General features: G+C 43.2%; 1 protein-coding gene and 1 long non-coding RNA gene across 5 annotated transcripts; one reads left to right on the top strand and one right to left on the bottom strand.

Annotated features, from left to right (window-relative positions):
• Positions 1 to 2,700: 2,700 nt before the first annotated feature.
• Positions 2,701 to 5,856, bottom strand: LOC310678551. The gene is made up of 3 exons (XR_014511843.1): positions 5,013 to 5,856; positions 4,563 to 4,660; positions 2,701 to 3,106 (listed from the first exon to the last, which is right to left on the bottom strand). It is a non-coding gene; the product is annotated as an uncharacterized lncRNA (long non-coding RNA).
• Positions 5,857 to 8,469: 2,613 nt separating this feature from the next.
• LOC310678387 (cytochrome P450 2J5-like) lies at positions 8,470 to 22,874 on the top strand. Of its 4 annotated transcripts, none has more exons than XM_083442304.1 (9): positions 8,470 to 8,736; positions 12,071 to 12,140; positions 13,492 to 13,641; positions 14,007 to 14,167; positions 17,083 to 17,259; positions 18,630 to 18,771; positions 19,770 to 19,957; positions 20,479 to 20,620; positions 21,303 to 22,874. In XM_083442304.1, exons 1-9 carry the CDS (start codon positions 8,563 to 8,565, stop codon positions 21,491 to 21,493), a joined length of 1,395 nt encoding a protein of 464 aa, XP_083298430.1. In that variant the 5' UTR covers positions 8,470 to 8,562; the 3' UTR covers positions 21,494 to 22,874. The 4 variants fall into 4 exon arrangements, with proteins under 4 accessions (XP_083298430.1, XP_083298431.1, XP_083298429.1 ...); XM_083442305.1 differs by lacking the exon at positions 8,470 to 8,736 and adding an exon at positions 11,113 to 11,326; XM_083442303.1 differs by lacking the exon at positions 8,470 to 8,736 and adding an exon at positions 11,113 to 11,476.
• Positions 22,875 to 23,790: the final 916 nt, after the last annotated feature.

Below are 23,790 nucleotides of genomic sequence, written 5' to 3'. Positions count from 1 at the left end.
GGCCTCTTTCCACGACTCCGGTGCCTTTTCCCCCTCCAGTATTTCATTGCACACTTCCTTTAAAGGTTGTATTAACCATTCTTTCAAAGATCTATAATATCTTGAGGTCAGTCCATCCGGTCCTGGAGATTTACGCAATTGCATGCTTTGTATAGCCCCTTCTACTTCCTGCTCTGTAATTTTAAGGTTCAGCATTAACTTATTAGGATGTTAATCTTAGGGCCAGGAAACAGATTTTCACATGAAGGCGATAATGATCGCTGTCCTCCTGGCCATCCTTCTTATCATGTATATTGCTTGTTTATCATCTCCCGGGGTTGCCAAATGCACTCCTTTGTAGTTCTGTTTTATTTACTCCAGACGTATGCATGCTTAATTAGTTTTGTAGTTTAACTTTGTCCCCATGTGGGGTTTGTTGAAATGCTCAGAGGAAATCTGATTGGTTCTTACGAACACGGTGTAAAAAGTTTTTGTGTGAATAAAACGACCTGGGCTGGAGGGTGGACAGGATTATTATACGCAGTCCTCCCAGAGTCTTGCTGGTTCAAGCCTGTGTGTGTATTTTCATTATCAGAGTCTAATGCTTCCTTTGCTTTGGGAACGCCACACCAGGAACACACACTCTAGCTTCTCTCCTGTGAGAAATTATAATGTTGCTTTTTCACATAAGCAATAATGCTGCAGTCTAGACTTGCTTACACTCATAGTTAGAACAGCTTGTGGTTAGGATGCTCATAAATAAGACAGCTTGCAGCTGGAATACGGTTTATTCGTAGGCTTCAGCAGGTATAGAACTTGCTTACACCTGTAACGGAGACAACTAGTGGTCAGGATGTGGCTCTGTCACTTGCTTCAGTATGTAAATGCATAGGAACATAGACCAAATAAGGACAAAGGTAAACAATAGGGGTGGGTGTCAAAATCAGAGTAATGGGAGATGTCAACAGGGGCGGGAATGTTAGTAGGGTAATTAGGCGGTCGTGATAGGCTGTAAACCTTGTAGTACCCAGTCAATGGGCAGACAAAGGAGGGAACCTGTGCTCCGGTTATGGGGAATATAAGGTTATGCTTTGTCAATTTTGGGTGTGCCTACTTAAGACACCTGGTCTTGCAAGAACATTTTGTAATCAATAAAGTCTTTGCTACTTCACCAATTTTGTTCAGATTTTATTTTGAGGGTCTCAAGACCAATTTCTAACCCCCCCAACTGGACAGAGAGCCTGGAGATAGTGAATCTTTGTAGACCACAGCAACTCCCCTTCCCCGACTCTTGAGTCTGGCCTGATGTTGCACTCTCCGACTCTTGAGTCTGGCCTGGTGGGCACAGCTGGGTGAGACCAACTCCACCCTGTTCACCCACCCAGGTTTCAGTGATACACGCCAGATCACCCCTCTCGTTCATAATCAGGTCATGGAGGAGGGAGATTTCATTCTGGGCTGACCTGGCATTCAACAGCAAACCTGAGGTCTGGCTGATATGACAACCACAATTCCCCAGGCTGGAGGAAGGGCTGGCACACAGCACAGTCACTAACTGCCTGTGCTGTGTGCCCCTTACCTGGCCTGCCCCTCCTCCCACACCATCCCTCCCCCTACCCAGAACTACTGTAATTAGGCCTCCCCCCTGCTCTCTCCCACTCCTCTCCTCCCAGGCACATCCCACCAAATGCCCTTAAAGGTAAAGGGACCCCGGCCATTAGGTCCAGTCGTGACTGACTCTGGGGTTGTGGCACTCATCTCACTTTATTGGCTGAGGGAGCCGGCGTACAGCTTCCGGGTCATGTGGCCAGCATGACTAAGCTGCTTCTGGCGAACCAGAGCAGCACACGGAAACGCCGTTTACCTTCCTGCTGGAGCAGTACCTATTTATCTACTTGCACTTCGTGCTTTCAAACTGCTAGGTTGGCAGGAGCAGGGACCAAGCAACGGGAGCTCGCCCCGTCGCAGGGATTCAAACCGCCGACCTTCCGATGAGCAAGTCCTAGGCTCTGTGGTTTAACCCACAGCGCCACCTGCGTCCCCTTACAACCCAGTTAAAAACAGTTGAAACACTAAAAAAAAATTAAAAAAGCAGTAGCAGCAGCAGCAGCAGCCCTTATGAAACCTGCCAAGCCCTGCCCTGGGTCCACTGGAAGTCCCAGTGGAGGAAGAGGAGTGCGGGGGGAGTGCACTGCCCCTGGCAGCGTGATCCCAGTGGGGTGTCATGGCGGCCTCACCCCCCCCCCGTGCTGGGTGCCACACCCCCACCACGCCCCCAGGACTTATGCCACACCCTGTGGGCAGCGCCCCTAGGATGCACACCAGCCCCACCCCCGCCTGTTCTCCATTGCTGTGAACCAGCGCAAGATTATACGTGAATTACCATATTTTTCGCTCTATAAGACGCACCAGACCACAAGATGCACCTAGTTTTTGGAGGAGGAAAACAAGAAAAAAATAAAATTCTGAATCTCAGAAGCCAGAACAGCAAGAGGGATCGCTGCGCAGTGAAAGCAGCAATCCCTCTTGCTGTTCTAGCTTCTGGGATAGCTGCGCAGCCTGCATTCGCTTTGTAAGACGCACACACATTTCCCCTTACTTTTTAGGAGGGAAAAAGTGAGTCTTATAGAGCAAAAAATACGGTATACTTTAAAACTTACTTTCCAAGTTGTTGTCTGATACTTTAATAAGTGGGGTAAGAAAGGGGAGCCAACTTACTTCATAGCTGGAGCTGCTCAAAACAAAGGCTCACAGTCCCACGCTTTAAAATTTGCTGCCAAGAATGGGATTTTGAAACTCTGTTCAACTCACACAGGTGGGTGCCTGGAGGGATAAATTGCAATTATACTCTCTTGCCTATTAAAACCCATTCCACAGTTATGAGTTTGGGGTAGGTTGGGGCACCAGTCAGATGAGTTCTTGATGATGATCAGATGGCCACTTTGCTGAGTTGCTTCACTTCAAAGGGATGAGGTAGGTTGCAATTAGCTGCATCCAGGTGACAAGGTGGGCTGGGGGGATGCTTGTCAGTGAGCCAGAAGGGAGAAATGCTGAGAGATCTTGGGGAGAGACATGTTTTGCTTCTGCGCTTAGAGCTCCCCAACCATGAATGGGCAATTATGGTTACCTGGAAGTAAATACAATCAAACTCAGTGGTGTTTGTTTCTGCTGCGTAGGTTCAACGTGTAAAACACATTTGGCTTTAATGAATGATACACAGACAGCTGAAATACAACCTTTCACTTTTAATTAACACTAACGATTTTTTTGAAAATTATAAAAAAAATCCCATCATCCCCCTTCCTCTCCTCCTGCAAGCACCTCCTCGCTCATATCCAGAAAAAAATCTGTATCTGCCCCGCCCCCCAATATCCCTCCCAATTTCCCTTAACTTCGACCCCACCAAAGGCAGCATTCATTTGCATGATTAGTGGAAAACCTTTAATTTCACTACGTTTACTCACCTTGTATAATGTAACAATCCAAACAAGCTACACAGGGTTTGCAAAACCCAGTACAGTCCTACCTCGGGTTTCATACGCTTCAGGTTACATACGCTTCAGGTTACAGACTCTGCTAACCCAGAAATAGTACCTCGGATTAAGAACTTTGCTTCAGGATGAGAACAGAAATCGTGCTCCGGTGGCGGGGCGGCAGAAGGCCCCATTAGCTAAAGTGGTGCTTCAGGTTAAGAACAGTTTCAGGTTAAGAACGGACCTCCAAAACGAATTAAGTACTTAACCTGAGATACCACTGTACGTTTCCAATTTACAGATATTTATAGACTTCTTCAGCATTGAATGATTTTTTTCCCTCATTGGTGCTCTCTCAATAAGGTCATTAGCTATAACACTAAGATCAATTTCCTGAGAGATCTGTTTATGTCTATTTTGAACAAAATTTTTGCATGCATCCTTGTCTCAATGTGTTTTGAAGATGAACATTCATGCTATTTGCTGCAGACCAAAAGATGTCACAGTATGCTTTGTTACCAAATTACTAAAGATCCAGTTATATCCCCACAAATATCTTGGTACTGTTGTCCTGGTTTTCCCTTCACATCAGGAGCCATAGTTTTTGAAGACTTCCCCTCTCCGTTTGCTAAGTTTCCTGCCATGGAATAAGTAGTAGAGATTTGCATGCCAAGAACCCATGACCCAGCAGTTCCCTATGGAGTGAATAATTACACAAGACACGCAGCATGTACTATAGGTTTATGAGTTTGAATAGGCCACAACTTTTATTGGTTACACATGTGAATGGTTTGCCATAGGCATTGGGTGAAGCCAAATTATTTCACCACATCTGCTTGTGGGGATTTCACCGCATCTTGTGGGGATGATTAGGGAGGCAGGAGAGGATATATTATGTAATGATATCCTTCCTAACTTGTGCTAGCAAGTTCCATATTCTAGCAGAGTTCCAAACACCCCCCTTTTAAAATTACGCAGCGATCAGCTTGTTGCTGACTCATCTTAGGCTTACTATTAAAGATTCCTTCCTGGTAAAACCCCTTCTAATCCCTCTTCAAAAGAATAAACACAAGTATCTGATTAACGTTAATATAAAAGTAGCTTACCCACAGATTCATTCAGGTTCACAGACATATCCCTGAAGGCAGGCTTAGGTTACATAACAAGTAGAACTATTCCATAAAGAAGTTAGTCCCAAGTGACTGCGGCTAAGCAATCACTTCTACAAACACATGTTGTTGTTGTTTAGTCGTTCAGTCGTGTCCGACTCTTCGTGACCCCATGGACCAGAGCACGCCAGGCACTCCTGTCTTCCACTGCCACCCGCAGTTTGGTCAGATTCATGTTTGTAGCTTCGAGAACACTGCCTAACCATCTCGTCCTCTGTCGTCCCCTTCTCCTTGTGCCCTCCATCTTTCCCAACATCAGGGTCTTTTCCAGTGAGTCTTCTCTTCTCATGAGGTGGCCAAAGTATTGGAGCCTCAGCTTCACGATCTGTCCTTCCAGAGAGCACTCAGGGCTGATTTCCTTAAGAATGGATGTGTTTGATACAATAGCAACCAAACACATAGCAACATACAAAATGGAGAACACACACTGATCAGAACATGGAGGCTGTGTGCTCCTCCATGCTAGTACAACAGACCACTCCCTCTTCAAGTCATATGTAGTGGAAGTCTGTCCCAGCTCAGGAGGAAACAGGAAGTTTTCTCCTGAGAGGTACAAAGCATCCCCTAACATGTCCACTGCAGGAATGTTGTACTTGACTGCTATAAGTTTTACATCCCACACATCTAAAAGTAAACCACCACAGGGGCCCCCTATGACCTACATAAAATAGAGGTACCCCCCCAAAGGGTCCCCACTGAAGGAATGGTATGGCCCTAGCCCCCACCTGGACGTCAGATAGAAGCTCCCGCTCACAGATCCCTTTAAGAGGATACCTTTAACCATGGAGGAGCAGGCAGAGGCTACAACCTCCCCTCCACCCAAGACCAAGGCTTACCCAATGCCTAACCTCACAAAGTTGTGATGATTGCTATGAGGTAGGCGAAAACTAAATGGCCAGTGCCAATTTGCCAAGTGGAAAAATTCCTGCTTGGCCCTGAATATGGCAGCCGATGTGGTCCATAGCAAGGTCAAAGTGTAAACCGAAGCAAAATTAAAGGGTGGGAGATCTGGTGAAAGAAGGCAGAGTGAGGAGATCCAGGCTAGACTGCAATTTAACCCCCCAGATGGTGCTGATTGGCTGCCTGGGCCCACCCCTGGGATAGCCCACCCAAAACCAGCTGGCACTGTCCAGTCGCAAGCAGGCAGGCCATGCAACCCTTGCCATTCGCCGGATCACCGCTGGGCCCATGGTTGGGCCACAACACTGCCTACCAGATAAGGTGAGCGGATTTTTCCTAGCGCTGCATTCAGGTTTCTGCTGCATGATGTTGTGGGTGTGTAGCCTTATGAGGCTTTGCCCTCGGGTGGGAAAAATATTGCGCCTGGGAAAGGGAAGTGGGAGTCAACAGACACTCAAGGAATAGTTTCAGAGAAAAAGGTTTTATTTAGACTGATGCTTTCACTGGTGAAAGTACACCTTCCTTCAGGTGTACTTTCACCAGTGAAAGCATCAGTCTAACAAATCTTATTCCTAGTCCATGTTATCAGGAAAACAAGCAAGCAAGGAGTCTGTGGCACTTCTAAAGGCAAACTGTATTTATTCTTTTTTTCTTTTTTAAAGTAAAAGTTTTCATAAGCCTGAACCTACTTCCTCAGATGCATGAGTGATGAATCAGGCTGGGTAGATTTCAATAACAGAGCTTAAAGCCACTAGAGCTTAGCTTCAACATGGCGTATGGCTAAAAAGAATAACCCAAAAATAGAAATAGACTGGAAAGAGAAGTTGCTGAATTGCAGCTTACTCTATTACCAAACTTAAAACCATGGAGAGAACTGGTCTGAATAGTGACATTAGATTCTTATCTCATTATACATGATAAAGCTATTTTTAGCCATCTCACCCCTTGCTTTTTCATGTAAGACCAAATTGCAGTTGTTAACAGTGGTCAACAGGTTTGCCACACCTATCAGCCAATCACCCATTCCCACCACCCTTCTGAGTAATACCCCTCCCCACCCTCTCACTATATATAAGGGTCTGGTGACTTCTGTTTCAGTGTATGTGAAAAAGTGTGCATGCACACGAAAGCTCATACCAATAACAAACTTAGTTGGTCTCTAAGGTGTTACTGGAAGGAATATTTTTTTTGTTTGTTCCAAAAATAGTTTGTTTATGATGGTCTGTTTCTTTTTATTGAGAAATCTGTTGTCATCTTTTGGAACTCTCTCCCTCTCTCTCTCTCTGCAGGTAGGCTCTGACCTACAAAAGCTTACAGTAATATAATCAGTCATTAAAATCACATAGTCCCTGCTTTTTTCCATGGTGATTGAGACACACCCACCCCCTCAACTGTAATAAAATTGTTATCGTCCCTGTGAAATAAGTTAAATATTTTGTTTATATTTAAAATGTGAGAACAGATATGATAGCTATCTTCACATATCTTAAGGGCTGTCACATGGAAGAGGGAACAAGCTTTTTTCTCTCCTGCTCTGGAGGGTAGGACTCAAACTAATGGATTCAAGTTACAAGAAAGGAGATTCTGACTAAACATCAGGAAGAAGTTTCTGATAGTAAGAGCTCTTCGACAGTGGAACAGACTTCCTTGAGAGGTTGTGGACTCTCCTTCCTTGGAGGTTTTCAAGCAGAGGTTGGGTGGCCATCTGTCATGGATGCTGTAGTTGACATTCCTGCATTACAGGGGATTGGACTGGGTGGCCCTTGGGTCCCTTCCAATTCTAAGATTCTATGATTCTATAATATTATGGAGGCTCTTGACTTACCTAGTTCAGACTGCTTTTCAGTTTTCAGTCTGTTGGGCCCTACTGAGGCTTTGCAGTCTGTTTCTCCACATAAAGGGGATGGAGTCAGGCAGAGCTGGCACACCCGGTTTTGCCACTTGAGGCATAACGGATCGAGCTGCCGCACCCTGCCGCCACTTTACCACCTAACCTGCCTCCACTGCTGGTGAAGAAGCAGTGCCAGCATTGGCGCAGATTTCCAGCGACATCTTGACGAAATCTCGTGAGATCTCACCAGAAATCAGCACCGATGCTGCCGCCACTTCACCAGCGATTGAGGTGGCAGGGTGGGCAGGGGGGCACTGCCTTGCCTCTGGGACTTCTGATGCCCAAGACGGTGTCACCACTCTGCCTCATTGGTGGGCCAGGCCTGGAGCCAAGTTTAAGGGCCAAGCCATCTTGTGAGGCAGAGTATAAATTCTTAATAAACAAACAGATAAACAAATACTGGAAAGCAGGATCAGTGCCCCTGGATGACCATGGAAATTGTAGTATGACACAACAGAGAGATGGGGTAGTACTGTGCTGCTGCAGCCGCTGTTCTAACCAAGTTCATTATGCGAGTCTAACAATATGCTTCTTAACAAAATAAAAAAAATCCTTCCAGTAGCACCTTAGAAACCAACTAAGTTTGTTATTAGTATGAGCTTTCGTGCACACTTAGTAGTATGCTTCATAGTAGCTGCTGCCTGGGGGTGGGGCTGAGCTCCCTGAGAGAAATTCAAGGGTGGATTTGCAGCCCCCCCCCGAAATTTACATCTGTGAGTTGGAATATAGTTTATAACGTTGAGTGCAAAGACCTCATATATACTTTATAGAAACATCATATATACTTTATAAACATAATAAAAATTTCAGAATATTCCTGCACAAATTTGGCCCCGTGATAGCCCACAGTTGGCTAATGACAGCCTTTCATGTTATTCTCTTCCCTTCATTTATTACAGTTCCACATACTATAATTAACCATACTGGTGGTGCAATAAAAATAAATGGTTCACATTGAATTAATCCCTGGAAGGCTTCATTCCCAAACTATTATTATATGGTCTCAGACCATTAGCCTTATTGTCCTGTATAAAAGGGTGTTGCAAGTATATGTCTATGTAAATTAAAAGCCAACAGAGAAGGAGCATCCTACACAGCCAGAAGTGCTAGACGGAGACAAGTGACAGAGTGAGAGAGAGAAGGCAGGAAAATGTTTGGCATACGATTATTTTTGATTGCTCTGCTGGTGGGTCTTTTGATTCTGTACTTCCTGAAACAGCTCTGGTGGTCACGCAGTCGCTTTCCTCCAGGGCCCCTTCCACTTCCTGCCATTGGAAGCATGTGGCGGACTGCGATCAGGCTCTATCAAGAGACATTCACTAAGGTACTTCTTTCTAAATAATTGGCTGAGAAGGAGAATTCATGAAGCGAAGCATGAATTATTTTCTTCTCGTGGTAACTGTGGTTAACTATGGTCTTTGTGAAATCTTCTGGCATGAATTGTACATGGGAAATCAGTATGTGATATCTAGGAGACTAAGGGTGCAGTCTTCCAGGACGTGGCGGATGTTCAAAGGCAGTTAGTTTAAGCACTCATGTTATTTTCACACCAACCCTGTGGTTGGGCTGAGAGCTAGAGACTAGCCCAAGGTCACTCAGTGAGCTCTGGGGCAGAATTGTGCTTTCTACCTGCTTCTCCCCAATCCCAGTCCAACACTCTGCCCATTGGAAAGTCATCAAAGAAAAGCATCTCGCCAGGGCTGGGTACTCTAACGAATTTAACCTGAAAGGCATTTTGAAAGTGTCTGGCACACTCAAGAACTGACTTCTTGTTAGCATCTTTGAGTTACAGAAAGACCTCTGAAGTGTCTTCAGAGGCCAGTGCACTCTCACACACTTGTGGGTAGATTCAGGGACAGAAAATCTGATAGCTTAGTTCAGACTGGAGAATAAATAGGCTTCTTCTTTTTTCCGCTGCCCAGATAAAAAGTGAAATGCGCAAATACCGGTACTTTAAAATCCGATTCACAGTAGGAATGACCAATGCCAAATTGGCAAACCCCCCCTTGCTCAAAAAATTTAAAGGTACAGGAAAGGTTAGCTATGTAGGCATGCTAGGATTGAAACATGAGGTTGTACAATGAGAGTGGCTCAGAAAACTTTACAATGAAACATGAGGTTGTACAATGAGAGTGGCTCAGAAAACTCAGAAGAGGGAAGAAAAAAGCTAAGCAATTTATCAGGAGCCAGTGATCAGTGTGTTTGTTTCAACTCAGAAGCATATCCAGTGGAGCCACAACAATGTGTTCCCTTTAACTTCCAGCTGGGAGGCATATAAGCTCATAATCACATGTGCTGATGCATTTATCTGTTTCAAAATGTTGCTGCACCAGCATTACTCAAGCAGCTGCTGGCAGTTGGCCCCAAAGGGAGATGGATTACCAGTTAGTGATGTTACCAGGCACACCCATTAGAAACCTACCACACAGCTGGCTGAAACATCAAATGTGTTACCAAAGTAGGAGGCATAAAACAAAGAGCAAAGGCATCTCTGGGTGCTGCCCCATCTGTTTGCAACATCATTTTATGTGTGATAAAATATACCCTAGATGCTGCTATGCCATCAAACCAAGTCTTCATACTTCTCCTTTCAGCAGATCCTCTGGCACAGCTCACCAGCTCTTCTTAATGAATATATTCACACTGTATGTTGTTGTTCCCTCCCCTCAGTTAGTACTTCCCCACCCTCCCTGAATTCTAGAAACCTGAGGTCCCTTTTAGGCATGTATGCAGGTAGCTGATTACCTGTGCACAGACCTTTTTTGTGAGGGGGGGGGCAGGAGATGCAAGTTTTCTGATATATCAGACTTGCGCAAAACAGTATGCTAAAAAGCAGTGTGTGTCTCGCTTGGCCCCACCAGTAGCTCACCCTCCTTCAGTTCTGGAAACCTGAGGTCCATTGTGGGCATGTACACATAGATTTGTTCACCTGTGTGTACACAGACAGCCCCCCCCCGATAGTTTTCTGATATACCAGGCTTGTACAAAACAGTGGTTTGAAGGGGGAAATGTGGGGAAATGGCCAGCAGCCCACAGAGGAATGTCTTGTTAGCAAAAGTAGGGGAATGTGATGATTAGGGATGGAGGGGAAATTCAAATTATTTAAAGAGCAGCCAGACAACTTCATGACTTACTAGCAGTCCAGGTAAACAGGTAGTGATAGGAGTGGCTGGATGGATCAGGCAAAGGTGGGGCCAGTGGGGCCAGGCAAAAAGAAGAGTGGCTGTCTACGTCGCCTCCAGATTTGAAGCACTTAGGTGTGGCTGCCTCGTTCTCAAACAATCTCTGGAAGCCCTGGGTGAAGGGATGAGGTCAAACAAACTGAAGCTGAATTGAGAAGTTGGAGGTGATACTCCATGCCAAGTGAGAGAATGCTCATATTCCAAGTTAGATTTCAAACCTGGGCACAACTGAAGCGAATTGATTACTGGTATAGCCCTTCATTTTGCTGTGTCTTTTAATGCTATGGGAGCAACTACATTTTTTGCGAGCAGCTCCAACTGGAACAACTTGTAATTTGCTGTAACTCTGAATGTGTTGGAATATGAGTACTACGCAACTGCAAACAAGCAGCTCGATGTTTACATCACATGATGTGGCTAGCCCTGGGAAAGGATGTACCAGGCAGCTCACAGGGCGGTTCACAGGGATTTGTTCTTTGTGTAATATGAGACCTTCCTGTTGCTTTTGTGAAAGAAGTCTCTCGCAGTTGCTTGGAGGAGACTGAACTGATCGGACATGTTTTGTGCAATTGTACAGTCAGAAATAAACCGTGGATGAAACAGACTTTCTGACTTTCTCCTTTCTCCTGCTGGTATGCAAGGAGCAAAGGGGGTGTGCATCTTCCACGCAGGGAGATGCCGCCTATCAAGATCTTCCTGGACTGCGGGGAAGCCAGCCAGGGTAGATCACCGGTAAACAAGCCCCGGGAGGCGGGGAGAGGGGCCAGCCTCTCCCGAGGGGGCAAGTTTTCCAACAGAATGTTGCTGCAATCATTCTTCCTTCTGGTTTTATTTCCATTTCCATTGGATGAGATGGCAGGACATCCAGAAATGGGATCATCAGTGTGTTGTTGTTATTATAACTAATAGGAGTGTGCCAGATTTAGATTGGATCATAGTTTGATTTGATTTGATTTCCACTTCCCAATCTATTATTTGCCTGCTTGTGCAAATTAAACAAATACAAATGGTTGCCATATATTTTGACCTTCGCGGCAAATCTGCTTTAGAAAGGTATGATCTGAATTTGTTAAAAACACCCATCACCAAATATGAATTTTCCCACCGTTTCATCTTATTCTGCCTTCCAGTTAAAAACACCCAGCCCACATTAACAGACCAGCAGGTTAGCAGACACAATAAGGATATGAAAACTTGGGGCAGTGGTCCATGGAAGAGCCTTTGCTTTTTGAATAAAGTCATGCAGAAACTGACAATAACCTTGCAAGCGTATGATGGAACAGGCCTACAAGCATGCATGGATATGCACTGTATCAAAAATCAGATTACCATTATGTATCCTACTTTGGTGCCATGAATAAAGAGAACTGGATATAACCAGAAGACACAGACTAGGTGAGAGAACCTGAAGTTCACAAATTAACCTGAAAGAACTGTGTGGCTAATGTCTCTCCTCTCTTTTTATCCAAATGGCAGTGGACAAAACAAAATGGAAACACAGAGCGACCTGTGATGCCTTTCCTTAGAGCTGTAGCAAATGAAAAGGGTGAGTTGTTCCAAGGAAGAAGTCTACTGGTCTTCTCTCCAGAGACATCTTAAGAGAGCAGTTTCCAAGTGTTAAAATGTAAGACCTGAGCCTTCCTGATGTTCTGTTGAAGGTTGTAAGAGGTTTAATTGCAAGGTATAAGTAGTAGTCATCATACCTGTTAAATATTAAAAGTAATTATTTGGGGTTTATAAAGGGCATGACCCAAATACAAAAGTGGGTCATGACCTACAAGTTGGGAAATACTTCCTTAAGCCAGTCCTGTGATAGAATCCCTAACAACTGAAGGGTTGTTTTTTTTGGTTTATATTCCACCCATAATCAGAAGATCTCAGGGCAGGTCACAATCAGCTACAATATCAATTAAACAACAAAAATAATAACACCCAGCCCAAAATTGTGAACATTTCTCAGCTGACTATTAGTTACCAAAAGCCTTCACAAAAAGCCATGTTTTCTACTGGCATCTGAATGAGAGCAACACAAAAGGGAGTTGAATTTCATGGGCTAGGGAGCTGAGGATCTCAAGCGCCAACACACAGAAAGCCCACCCATGCCTTATTTCCAAAGGTATCGTACCTTTGGGTGGAATGCTGAGGATGGCTCCCCAGGAGGTCTTAATTCAAGGGCAGGACTATACAGAGAAAGGTCTCTAGATTATTCAGTGCTTTCTAGATTATTCGTAACACCTGGCTTTTGGATCAGATATGTTTCGGTAGCCGATGCAATTCTTTCACAACAGATGTAACATGGCTCTGACTAGTTTATTATAATTTATAAAAAATTATTAATATAGTGACTCATAGCCAAGCTGCCTATTTCACTAGCTGCAATTTCCAAGCAGATCTCACTGCAGTGATCCAAACAGGAGGTTATCAGAGCATGCATTTCTGTGGCTAGTCTTGTTTGAGGAACATCTATAGCTGCCAAACAAACCAGGGCTGGGGGAAGACACTGTGCCCCCTAAGATCCTTGGGTTTCCAGTGACGAGACAAGGTCCAATAGTTACTTTCGTAACTTGCAAGTCAAGTGCAGCTAGGGTGAGAATCCTGCAAATGACGCCACAGTCATCACCAGATGCATGCTTTTCAAATTATAATTTCAAAACGAAAGCCAGGTGAATCCCCACAGGTGAATGTTACAGCCTTGGTGGTAGACTGACAGCAGAAACCAAGGTGCAGCTGAGGACTGTGTCTACTTTGTTTAGAACAGCTAGTCCTTATGCCATAAACTTTGCTAACCATCATCTCCACAAATGGCAGAGAGTTTTGGGTCTTTGTATTCCGTGAATAGTTGGCTTGAATATCGTATCTCTAAGAGGCATTTCATACAATACTTTTAATGGTCTCAGATCTTGTATTTTCCAATGAACGCATCTGGAAGCAGCAGAGGCAGATTGGGCAGTCTGTTATGAAGAAGCTGGCGATGAGGAAGCAAGGGTTGGAGCACTATATAAAAGAGGAGGCCCATCAGCTTGTGGTCACCTTTGCCCATGTAAAAGGTATGTGATGCTACTAGATGATTTTATTTGTTCATATGAGTATTTATATTAACACCACCCTCACAAAAAGTGTCAGGGCAGTGTACAGCAATATAAAACCATTAAAAGCACCATTAAAATGACTAGCATGATTATAATAATCATAAAAATGATTATGCTGGCAGACAGCTTAGTCTCCAGGTTTTGCTTTGTTTCCTTTGCAATCTATGCATATTTTGGAGCAGAATTTGATGCATTTTAGTTGCTTTTTAATATGTTAAGAAAATTGCTTCTTTAGTCCCACTATGAAATTTTACTCTTAGTATTATCGTGAAAACAAGATTGATGTCTTCACTTCATATAGCTGCAAAAATCTTCACTTGCAGGGCAGCCATTTGACCCTTTGTTACCCATCACTAATTCAGTGTGCAATGTGGTATGCGCTACGGCTTTTGGACATCGGTATTCTGCTGAAGACGAAAATTTCCAGAAGCTCACTGAAGCTATTGATCTTGCCTTAAAATGTGGAGGTAGCTTCATTTATGCTGTAAGTAGACTTTTTCTTTCCAGCTGAGTCACACAGGTGTCCCCAGAGCCCTAGCCTCCTGCTAGCATTCAGAGAGACACTGTAGTTGGTCACAGATGAAGGGAACCTGACCTGAAATGCCCCTTCAGCCTTGGGGCAAACACTATTCATCAGTCCAACCCATTTCACAGAGATATTATGAAAAAAGTGGAGAGCCGTACACTAGGTTCTTTCAAGGAAAGATGGGGTTAATTTTAACTAATGATCATTCTTAGGCTACGTACACATTCCAGTTTCTCCTTCATGGATCACTGCCTTGCCGTGGAGAAGGGGCTTGAACAACTCAGAGAAGCTATGAGCTATGCCGTGCAGGGCTACCCAAGATGGACAGGTCATAGTGGAAGGTTTTGACCAAACGTGATCCACCTGTAGTAGGAAAAGGCAACCCACTCCAGTATCCCTGCCAAGAAAATTCCATGGACAAGTTATGACACTGGAAGATGAGCCCCTCAGGTCAGAAGGCATCCAACATGTTACTGAGGAAGAGTGGAGGACAAGTACAAGTAGATTCAGAGTTGAGGAAGCGGCTGGGCCAAAGCCAAAAGGTTGCTCAGTTGTGGATATGCCTGGAAGTGAAAGGAAAGTCCAATGCTGTAAAGAAAAATATTGCATAGGAACCTGGAATGTAAGAACCATGAACCTTGGTAAGCTGGATGTGGTCAAAAATGAGATGGCAAGAATAAATATTGACATCCTGGGCATCAGTGAACTAAAATGGACAGGAATGGGCGAATTCAGTTCGGATGACCATCATATCTACTACTGTGGGCAAGAATCCTGTAAAAGAAATGGAGTGGCCCTCATAGTCAACAAAAGAGTGGTGAAAGCTGTACTGGGATGCAATCTCAAAAATGATAGAATGATCTTGATACGAATCCAAGGCAGACCTTTTAACATCACAGTAATCCAAGATTATGCACCAACTACCGGTGCTGAAGAAACTGAAATTGACCAATTCTATGAAGACTTATACACCTTATAGAAGTGACACCAAAGAAGGATGTTCTTCTCATTATAGGGGATTGGAATGCTAAAGTAGGGAATCAAGCGATAAAAGGAACAACTGGCAAATTTGGTCTTGGAATTCAAAACGAAGCAGGGCAAAGGCTAATAGAGTTCTGTCACGAGAACAAGCTGGTCATCACAAACACTCTTTTCCAACAACACAAGAGACGACTCTACACATGGACATCACCAGATGGGCAGCATCGAAATCAGATTGATTATATTCTCTGCAGCCAAAGATGGAGAAGCTCTATACAGTCAGCAAAAACAAGACCTGGAGCTGACTGTGGCTCAGATCATCAGCTTCTTATAGCAAAATTCAAGCTTAAACTGAAGAAAGTAGGAAAAACCACTGGGCCGGTAAGATACAATCTAAATCAAATTCCTTATGAATACTCAGTGGAAGTGAGGAACAGGTTTAAGGATTTAGATTTGGTGGACAGAGTGCCTGAAGAACTATGGCTGGAGGCTTGCAACATTATACAGGAGGCAGCAACGAAAACCATCCCAATGAAAAGGAAATGCAAGAAAGCAAAGTGGCTGTCCAGCGAGGCCTTACAAATAGCGGGGGAGAGAAGGCAAGCAAAATGCGAGGGAGATAGTGAAATATACAGGAAATTGAATGCAGATTTCAAAAAAATAGCAAGGAGAGACAAGAAGGCCTTCTGAAATGAACAATGCAAAGAAATAGAGGAAAACAACAGAATGGGAAGAACCAGAGATCTGTTCAAGAAAATTGGAGATATGAAAGGAACATTTCATACAAAGATTACCACAATAAAGGACAAAAGTGGTAAGGACCTAACAGAAGCAGAAGACATCAAGAAGAGGTGGCAAGAATACACAGAGGAATTATACCAGAAAGATATGGGTGTCTTGTACACCCCAGGTAGTGTGGTTGCTGACCTTGAGCCAGACATCCTGGAGAGTAAAGTCAAATGGGCCTTAGAAAGCACTGCTAACAACAAGGCCAGTGGAAGTGATGGTATTCCAGCTGAACTATTCAAAATTTTAAAAGATGATGCTGTTAAGGTGCTACACTCAATATGCCAGCAAGTTTGGAAAACTCAGCAGTGACCAGAGGATTGGAGAAGATCAGTCTACATCCCAATCCCAAAGAAGGGCAGTGCCAAAGAATGCTCCAACTATCGCACAATTGCACTCATTTCACACCCTAGCAAGGTTATGCTTAAAATTCTACAAGGCAGGCTCAAGAAGTATGTGGACCGAGAACTTCCAGAAGTGCAAGCTGGATTTAGAAGAGGCACTAGAACCAGAGACCAAATTGCAAACATTCGCTGGATTATGGAGAATGGTAGAGAGGTCAAGAAAAACATCTACTTCTGCTTCATTGACTATGCAAAAGCCTTTGACTATGTTGACCACAGCAAACTATGGCAAGTTCTTAAAGAAATGGGAGTGCCTGATCACCTCATCTGTCTCCTGAGAAATCTCTATGTGGGACAAGAAGCTACAGTTAGAAAAATGTTGGAATGAAGTAACATGGCTTTAGTAGAAATGTTATAAGGAATTAAGTGTAAAATAAATTAAGTGTAAAATAAATATCATTTGCATGTTTTGGGAAAGCCACAAATACCAGTGTTCCCACAACTACTATTGTAGCAGAAATATGAGAGAGAGTGATTTGTTCCGATGCCAAATTTTCATTTACAACTTCTACTAGAGTAAACTGGTGGATATGGGAATCAGAAAAAGGTGTTTCACTCACTGAGCTCCAAGATGCCAGTAGGTTAGGAGAGGCTGATCTCAACCATGATAACAACCAGGCGTCCAAAAGAAGTTGGGTCATGGGACATGTTACTTGGCTTCTTCATGCTAATTATTGGATTTTGTTTTTATATTCTTCAAAGCTCCGTGAAATGTTCCCTTGGGTCCTGAAGCGTCTTCCAGGGCCACACAAGAAGGCTCTGTCCTCTAGGGAGTTTGTGCTTTTATTTGCAAAGGAAGAGATGAAGAAGCATAAAGAACATCATCTCCTACGCGAGCCACAGGATTTCACTGATTTCTATCTACTTCAAATGGAGAAAGTAAGTATCTGTTTTGTATGTGAACATGGTTAATTCAAAGAGCCATTACATTCCCTGCAAGGATTGTAAGGCAACCACCAGGATTTTCTGGTTGCTGATAATATTTGCATTCAGTCCCCCCTCAATGACACTTCCCAGAGATTATTGTTAGCTAGTAAAGTGGATTACAAACCCCACATGCGCATGCATTGAGAATAATAAAAGAATTTTTTTCATATGTTTGATGGCAAATATGCTTGAATGGTCAAGGGTATTCAAATACATTCTTTGTGTAATTATGATATTTAAAGGACTAAAGATTAGTCTCCTTTCCAAATTAAAACATGTTCTGAGATTGCAGAAAAGATAATATTTTTTATTCACCTGATTATGTGAATTTATTTCTTACAATTTTGACTTTCCCTTTAAGCGAACTGAAATGCAGCCTACTTCAAAATCAACACTTCTCTGAATCTTACAGTGCAGTTCTTCAGCAAAGTAATGTGTACAAAAATGCATATACTAGGATAGTGAGCATATAAATGTATATACTAGTGTGTGTGGGGGGGGGAATGTCAGAAAAGTGCACATTAGGCAAAATTACACTTATTTATTAAGAGAAATTAGCACTAAGATGCTGATGGAATTTCATGTGAACTTTTTTTAAAAAAAGAAATTTGCAAAGTAGTGAGGAAATGTGGAGAACCAAACTTAAGGTTGAGAAAATGAGAATGAGCGGCAAATTTATCTATTATTTAACTCAAATTCCACTTAGAACTCCCACCAGTTCTAAAAAATTTAAAGGGAGCAAGGATCTTTAAGCAGAGCTCCATAGGTACAGGTTTCTGTGGGCTCAGTGGGAAAGTTGAGAAAAATGGATCCCAGAATCCACTTTATAGGGTCCAGGGGGATCCAAATCGAAAGTTAGATCAGGCAAAACCAGAGAAAAGGGTTTGAGAATAAAACAGTGATGTCTTAACCTTACAAGGAACTAATCTAAAACACAAGAAATTTCATTTTTCCTGCTTCCATTCTGTTCCATGGCTCTGCAAAAAGAAGACCCTGTTTCCCCAGCACATTGGGGGCGGGGGGGAGTTGTGTGCATAAAGATCCTCAGCAACCCAGATTTGATATGCATGAATCTCCTCCACACTTACTTCCTCATAATCTCAAAATGTTTGGAAAGAACTGCTGCTTTGCTGTCTGCTGTTTTAGGAAGATGCCTGAGATGTCCTTTTTTTAACCCACCCACCCCTTCAATGTCAGTGTAGGATTACTAATTAAAGTACAGAACTGCATTCAAGGATTTCTTCATGCTCACCTGTCATGCTGGGATGGCCAGGATGCAATTTGTTACAAATAATCTTTCATCTTTCTATTGCCATCAACAGAGCCAGGGTGACCCCAACTCTGTCTATAATGCAGAGAACCTGGCCCAGTGTATACTTGACCTCTTTATAGCAGGGGCAGAGACGACTGCTACTACTCTGCAGTGGGCACTGCTCCTCATGGCAACTCATCCAGATATCCAAGGTGAGTCCTGTTGGATGCCTTTCATGCAGCAATGTTTTGGTTAAGAGTGTGAGGCCTTATGAAATATGAAGAAAAATGACAAGATTCTATCTACTTTCAACCGCCTGTATGGAGAAACAGCTGAGTTAAGAATCTTAACAGTGAACCAACAGGTCAACAGGTACAAACAAGAGGGATAGCTCAGATTTCCTTTTTGCCAGGTCCCCTGCAATTTGCCCTGGTTCTGGAGTTTCCAGACTGAAATATATTTGGAGTCCTGCAGTGATTTCATGCTCTTTATTGCAGCTTGTAAAACAGTGACCGAGTTCCCCCCTCAAACCTCAGGCTTTTATATACATTAATTACACAATGAGTCCCATCTGATTGACTGATTCTGCTTCCTTCCTGGAGCCTGATTGGTCTTCTCCTGCAGGCCAATCAGTTGTTGCATTCTGGGATCCTACCTGCCTATTGTTCTAGGATCCAAGCTTAGTACATAACACAGACAGACCTGCTCCTATGCCCATTGATTTGGGATAATGGGAAAAAAATTCTCCCCACTTTACTCAGGATAGTTTACTCTTCTATTTTCCTGACTCAAGCTCTCTCTCTCTCCCCCTTCAACCCCACACCCTGTAGCAGAATCTCCCTCTAGTTTCCAACTTCCATTTCTATTTCTGACTAAAGGAATTGTGAAAATGAGATGGTTCCAATTTCTCCAAGCTTTGGACTGTATGTAAAAAAACCTGTTTTATCTATAGTCAGTTCTGTCAAAGTGGAATCCAACTGCATATACAGGGAACTGAGGTCCATAGGAACACAATCATATTTTGAAGCGTATTTCAGCACCATGGAGTTTCCTTTAAGATGCCTGGATTTTCCACTTCACCCCATAGCTCAATTGCCTTTCAGGTTTCTTTAACGTAATTGTTAGAAGCAATACAAAAAAGAGAGCACAATTTCAGGCAATATTAGCAAAGCGTCCAGAATAAAGCTTCCATTCCCACCATTTTCATCAGAGAAAGTCCACAAGGAGGTGGAAGGTGTTTTGGGTTCCTCTCGGTCAGTCTGCTATCAAGATTGGAAGAAAATGCCATTCACCAGTGCTGTGATTCACGAGATCCAACGCTTAAAATATGCCTCCTTATTCAGGATCATCAGACAATATGCAAAGGATGTGAACATCTTTGGATTTCTCATGCCCAGGGTAAGGAAAATTGATACGGTTGTACTCCATATTCCATGAGTAAGGAGCAATGCAGAAGCTTCTGTGCATAGGCTGAAGGGCAAGCAATTCAATATCCCTTCCCCTGAAAAAAGGTATTGCAGTGACCCAGGGTTAATATTCTTTCTAAAATAACTCTCCTCCTGTCCTGCCCCACATTCTTCAAAAGAAAAACTGCATGAAGAGTGCCTTAACACCAAACTCTCTTCATTTGGTTCCACTGATGGCCATAGCATCTGTGTTAGATTCAAGAATGAGGATTTGAAACAGAACAGCGAATAATGTGTTTTCAGTTTATTCTTGCTGAAATATTTCCCATAGTGGTTTCACAACAGGACTCTTCTTCCCTAGCCTTTTGGCAATCTCCCTGAATATGCTTTTTATTACCACGCAGATGAAGCTTGGGTATATAAGAAGTGCACAAAGATTTGTCCTGGGACAGAGGGGACAACCTGAATAGCGCTGGTCTGGATGCATTCTAAGTCAATTTTCATTCATTTCAGGGAACTTTTATTAACCCAGATCTGAACTCTGCTGTTCTTGATAATAAGCAATGGAAGACCCCTGAAGAATTCAACCCAAATCATTTTTTGGACAAGGATGGGAATTTTGTGGCCAGGGGAGAATTTCTGCTATTTGGTTCAGGTAAATGTAGCAGTGATTTATTTTTTATTTTTTTATAGTTGCTGGGTTGTTTCAGAGAGGCAGATGCTTCTTTAAGGTTTTTATTTCCAAAGAATACATGATTATTTGCTGCTCATAGCTTTGGGGTCATGCTGCTCATGATCGTTGGGCACTGAATTATTCTTATGAGTCTTTACACATAGTGCTTTCAGGCCTCAAGTCTCCCAGCTTATCAGTATAGATTTGCTTTCACATTTCTATACACCAGGGGTCCGTCAGTTACTGGTGGATAGCTCAGTCTGTAGATCGTGAGACTCTTAATCTTAGGGCCGTGGGTTTGAGCCCCGTGTTGGGCAAAAGATTCCTGCATTGCATGAAGGTTGGATTAGACAATCCTCGTGGTCCCTTCCAACTCTATGATTCTATGAATTCTATGATTCTATGCTTGCTTGTGGGCCAAAGCAAGCCTCTCCCCCCCCCCCCATGGCAGCCCAAAGTTGAAAAAGGAGGTGTGGAGATAGCAGGAGTTATAACAAGGGGAGCTGTTGATGGAACACTTTGGGTAGTGGCAAAGGAGCTTCACCTCCCAACCTGTGTTCCCTACCCAGAGTCAAAACTAGTTGTTGTCTATGGTAGATGTACCTGGAGAATAAGGCTCCATAGGCATTACTAATTTCTTGCCTTTCCTTTCTTTCTTCCACAGTGGATTCTGTGTGCTTGGAGGAGCAGCTTGCAAGAATTGAGCTCTTCATTTTCTTCAGCAATTTGTTGAGGGCGTTCATCTTCCAGCTGCCAAGTGGTGTGAAAAAATCCAGTGAACAGCACAAAGTGGGACTGACAACCTATCCCCATTCTTATAAACTCGTTGCCATTCCTCGCAGCAGGGCATCATAAACTATCAACACAGTTTGAGCAGCCTATTTATTACCATAAATATCTCGGTTCTGCTCTGAGGTGGAACTTCTATCAAAAGTTGCATTAGACCTACGATATAATACATTGCTAAATCAATTTCTGTTGCCGAATACAGTTCTTCTTCTTTGTTTGCTGTTCATACACAAGTACTCAGTACAGATTTCTTGTGATGTTTAAAACCAGATGTTTATCAGTTTGTGCTTTTCAAAGAACATAAGGAATGCTTATTTATTGAAAAAAATTGCTGCTATGGTTTATTTTATCAGCTCGTAGGAGATTGCATATGCTCTCTTAGGTGATGAATTACATCCTAAAAGATATCAGTAGTAGAGTTTGCAGGCCAAAGCCCTGTGACCCTGTTGTTGCAGTAGCAACAAATAACTGGACGGGACAATAAGTATATATCGGGATCAAACAGGACACAACTTTGTTGATTATCGATGTGAATGGTTTGGCATCAGAATCGAGCACGTTGCCTCCAAAAGGGGTAGTAGTGACTAGGCAGTAGTTCTTGTAGACCCCCTTTTTAAGGAGTAGTCACACCATTACCTTTCTTGTCTAATGATGCATTAACCACACTCTCAGCCACCCAGCCAACCCCTGTTGGCTAGCCAGAATAAGCCATGATGGGCAAGGGTCAACAGAGCATGGAGTTGGCTGAACTGCTGCAAGGGTCTTGTCCACATCCTCGGGTCATTAAAGCTAAAACCATTTCCGTGAAACTGGGTAATATGGTGCACTGCACACTTCATCAGATCTGTCACAACAGCAGCATTATGGCTGTTCTGCCCCCCACAAGGGTCAGCTATAAATCTGTGTATTAGTATTAGGTAGAAGGAAGAACAACACTGCCCCTTTTAGAAAAGATAGTGCCTTTCCCCACTTTTTAAACCTCAAGGCAGGTTGAGAAATGTAGGCACAGCAATATTCTAGTTCCTATTGGGTCTGCCTCCCAGAGCGGTAAAATAACTCCCTTCTTCTTTTGTTTCAGTCTAGTGCAGGCATGTCCAAAGTCTGGCCGGGTAGCTTAATCCAGCCCGCTGGTTGGTTTAATCTAGCCCCTGTGGCAGTTAATTTCCTGGGGGGGGGGGGGGGAATCGTAAAAGAAGGTCAACAGCTTCAATCCTAAAAAAAGCTCAGCAACTTTGGTCAGCCCTCATGCATGTTCACTTCATCAAATCTGGCCCTCTTTGAAAAAAGTTTGGATACCCCTGGTCTACTGCTTGCATACCTAGAAAGAAGGGTGAACTCCTTTGTTCTTACATAACCCCATGAACTCCAAAGAGAACTTCATCCTATTGGAATATGATTAATATTTCTATTTGTGCCTTGATTCCCTTCAATAAATCTATGAATGAGAGCATTGTGGACTTTTGCTGAATACTATCCAGATCGAGAGAGAAGTCTCCGGACGGAATAATGGCGACCCAAGCTTACGTATCCCAAGTGTGAAGAGCGCAGTTGTGCTCATGTCCTGCTTGTGGGCGCCCCCTAGACATCTGCTTGGTCTGATCCAGTGGGGCTCTTCTTATCTTCCTATTTTGCTTTAGTTAGCAAATGTGTCTGGGTTGTGTGAGAGTGGAACCTACGTTTTGTTAATGCTCCAGTGTTGCAGCATCTTTCTTGCTCCGCTTCCAACTGATACATCTGAGGAGGTGTTAGTAGTCACAGCAATAGAATGACTTGTTCAAACCCATTTTATCTATGTTCTAGATCTCCATGAGTAGAGAGATTATTATTAGTCCTCGCAACAGAATGGGCTGTAGACGCCTGTTTTATCTACGTTTTGGATCTCAGTGACTAGGATGTCACTGTTGCCAGCTGAGGGAACTTAATAGTAGCCTGAACCCTTTACCTTCTTCTTTGGTGACTAATGTCTCCCCTGCTCATTGTTTCTTGCTTAGAAAAACTTTCCTACAAAACTAAATTTCAATCTCTCTAGGGAGGAAAAATTATCATAGAAAATGTATTATCCCCTACCTTCTGCTATATGATGAGTAGACATGGTTATTTAGCAAAGGCTAAATAAATAACTAAATAAATAAATGAATTTTTTTTTAAAAGCACAAAAATGGATTTTTCTTTGAATTGGATATAAGTTCATGCTTATACAGAAACTGCAAAAGAAGCAATGGCAGGGTGGACATATGCCCTTACTTTACAGTCCTCTGAAGGGCTCTCCAAACCAAATCCACTTAACAACAACAACAACCTATTATTTATACCCTGCCCATCTGGCTGGGTTTCCCCAGCCACTTTGAGGGCGGCTCCCAACA

This window comes from Podarcis tiliguerta (genome assembly GCF_965153285.1).
Source record: "Podarcis tiliguerta genome assembly, chromosome: 5".
NCBI lineage: Eukaryota > Metazoa > Chordata > Lepidosauria > Squamata > Lacertidae > Podarcis > Podarcis tiliguerta.
Note: the sequence above shows the minus strand (reverse complement) of the source record. Positions and strands in the feature narration are given on the sequence as shown.

What these genes read in the sequence shown, in the direction of transcription:
- LOC310678387 (XM_083442303.1), top strand. Translation starts at nt 11,270, where the DNA reads ATGCCGCCTATCAAGATCTTCCTGGACTGCGGGGAAGCCAGCCAGGGT. An exon ending in AGCTGTAGCAAATGAAAAGG is followed by an intron (nt 12,141 to 13,491) that starts GTGAGTTGTTCC and finishes TAATGGTCTCAG; the next exon opens with ATCTTGTATTTTCCAATGAA. An exon ending in TTGGATTTCTCATGCCCAGG is followed by an intron (nt 19,958 to 20,478) that starts GTAAGGAAAATT and finishes CATTCATTTCAG; the next exon opens with GGAACTTTTATTAACCCAGA.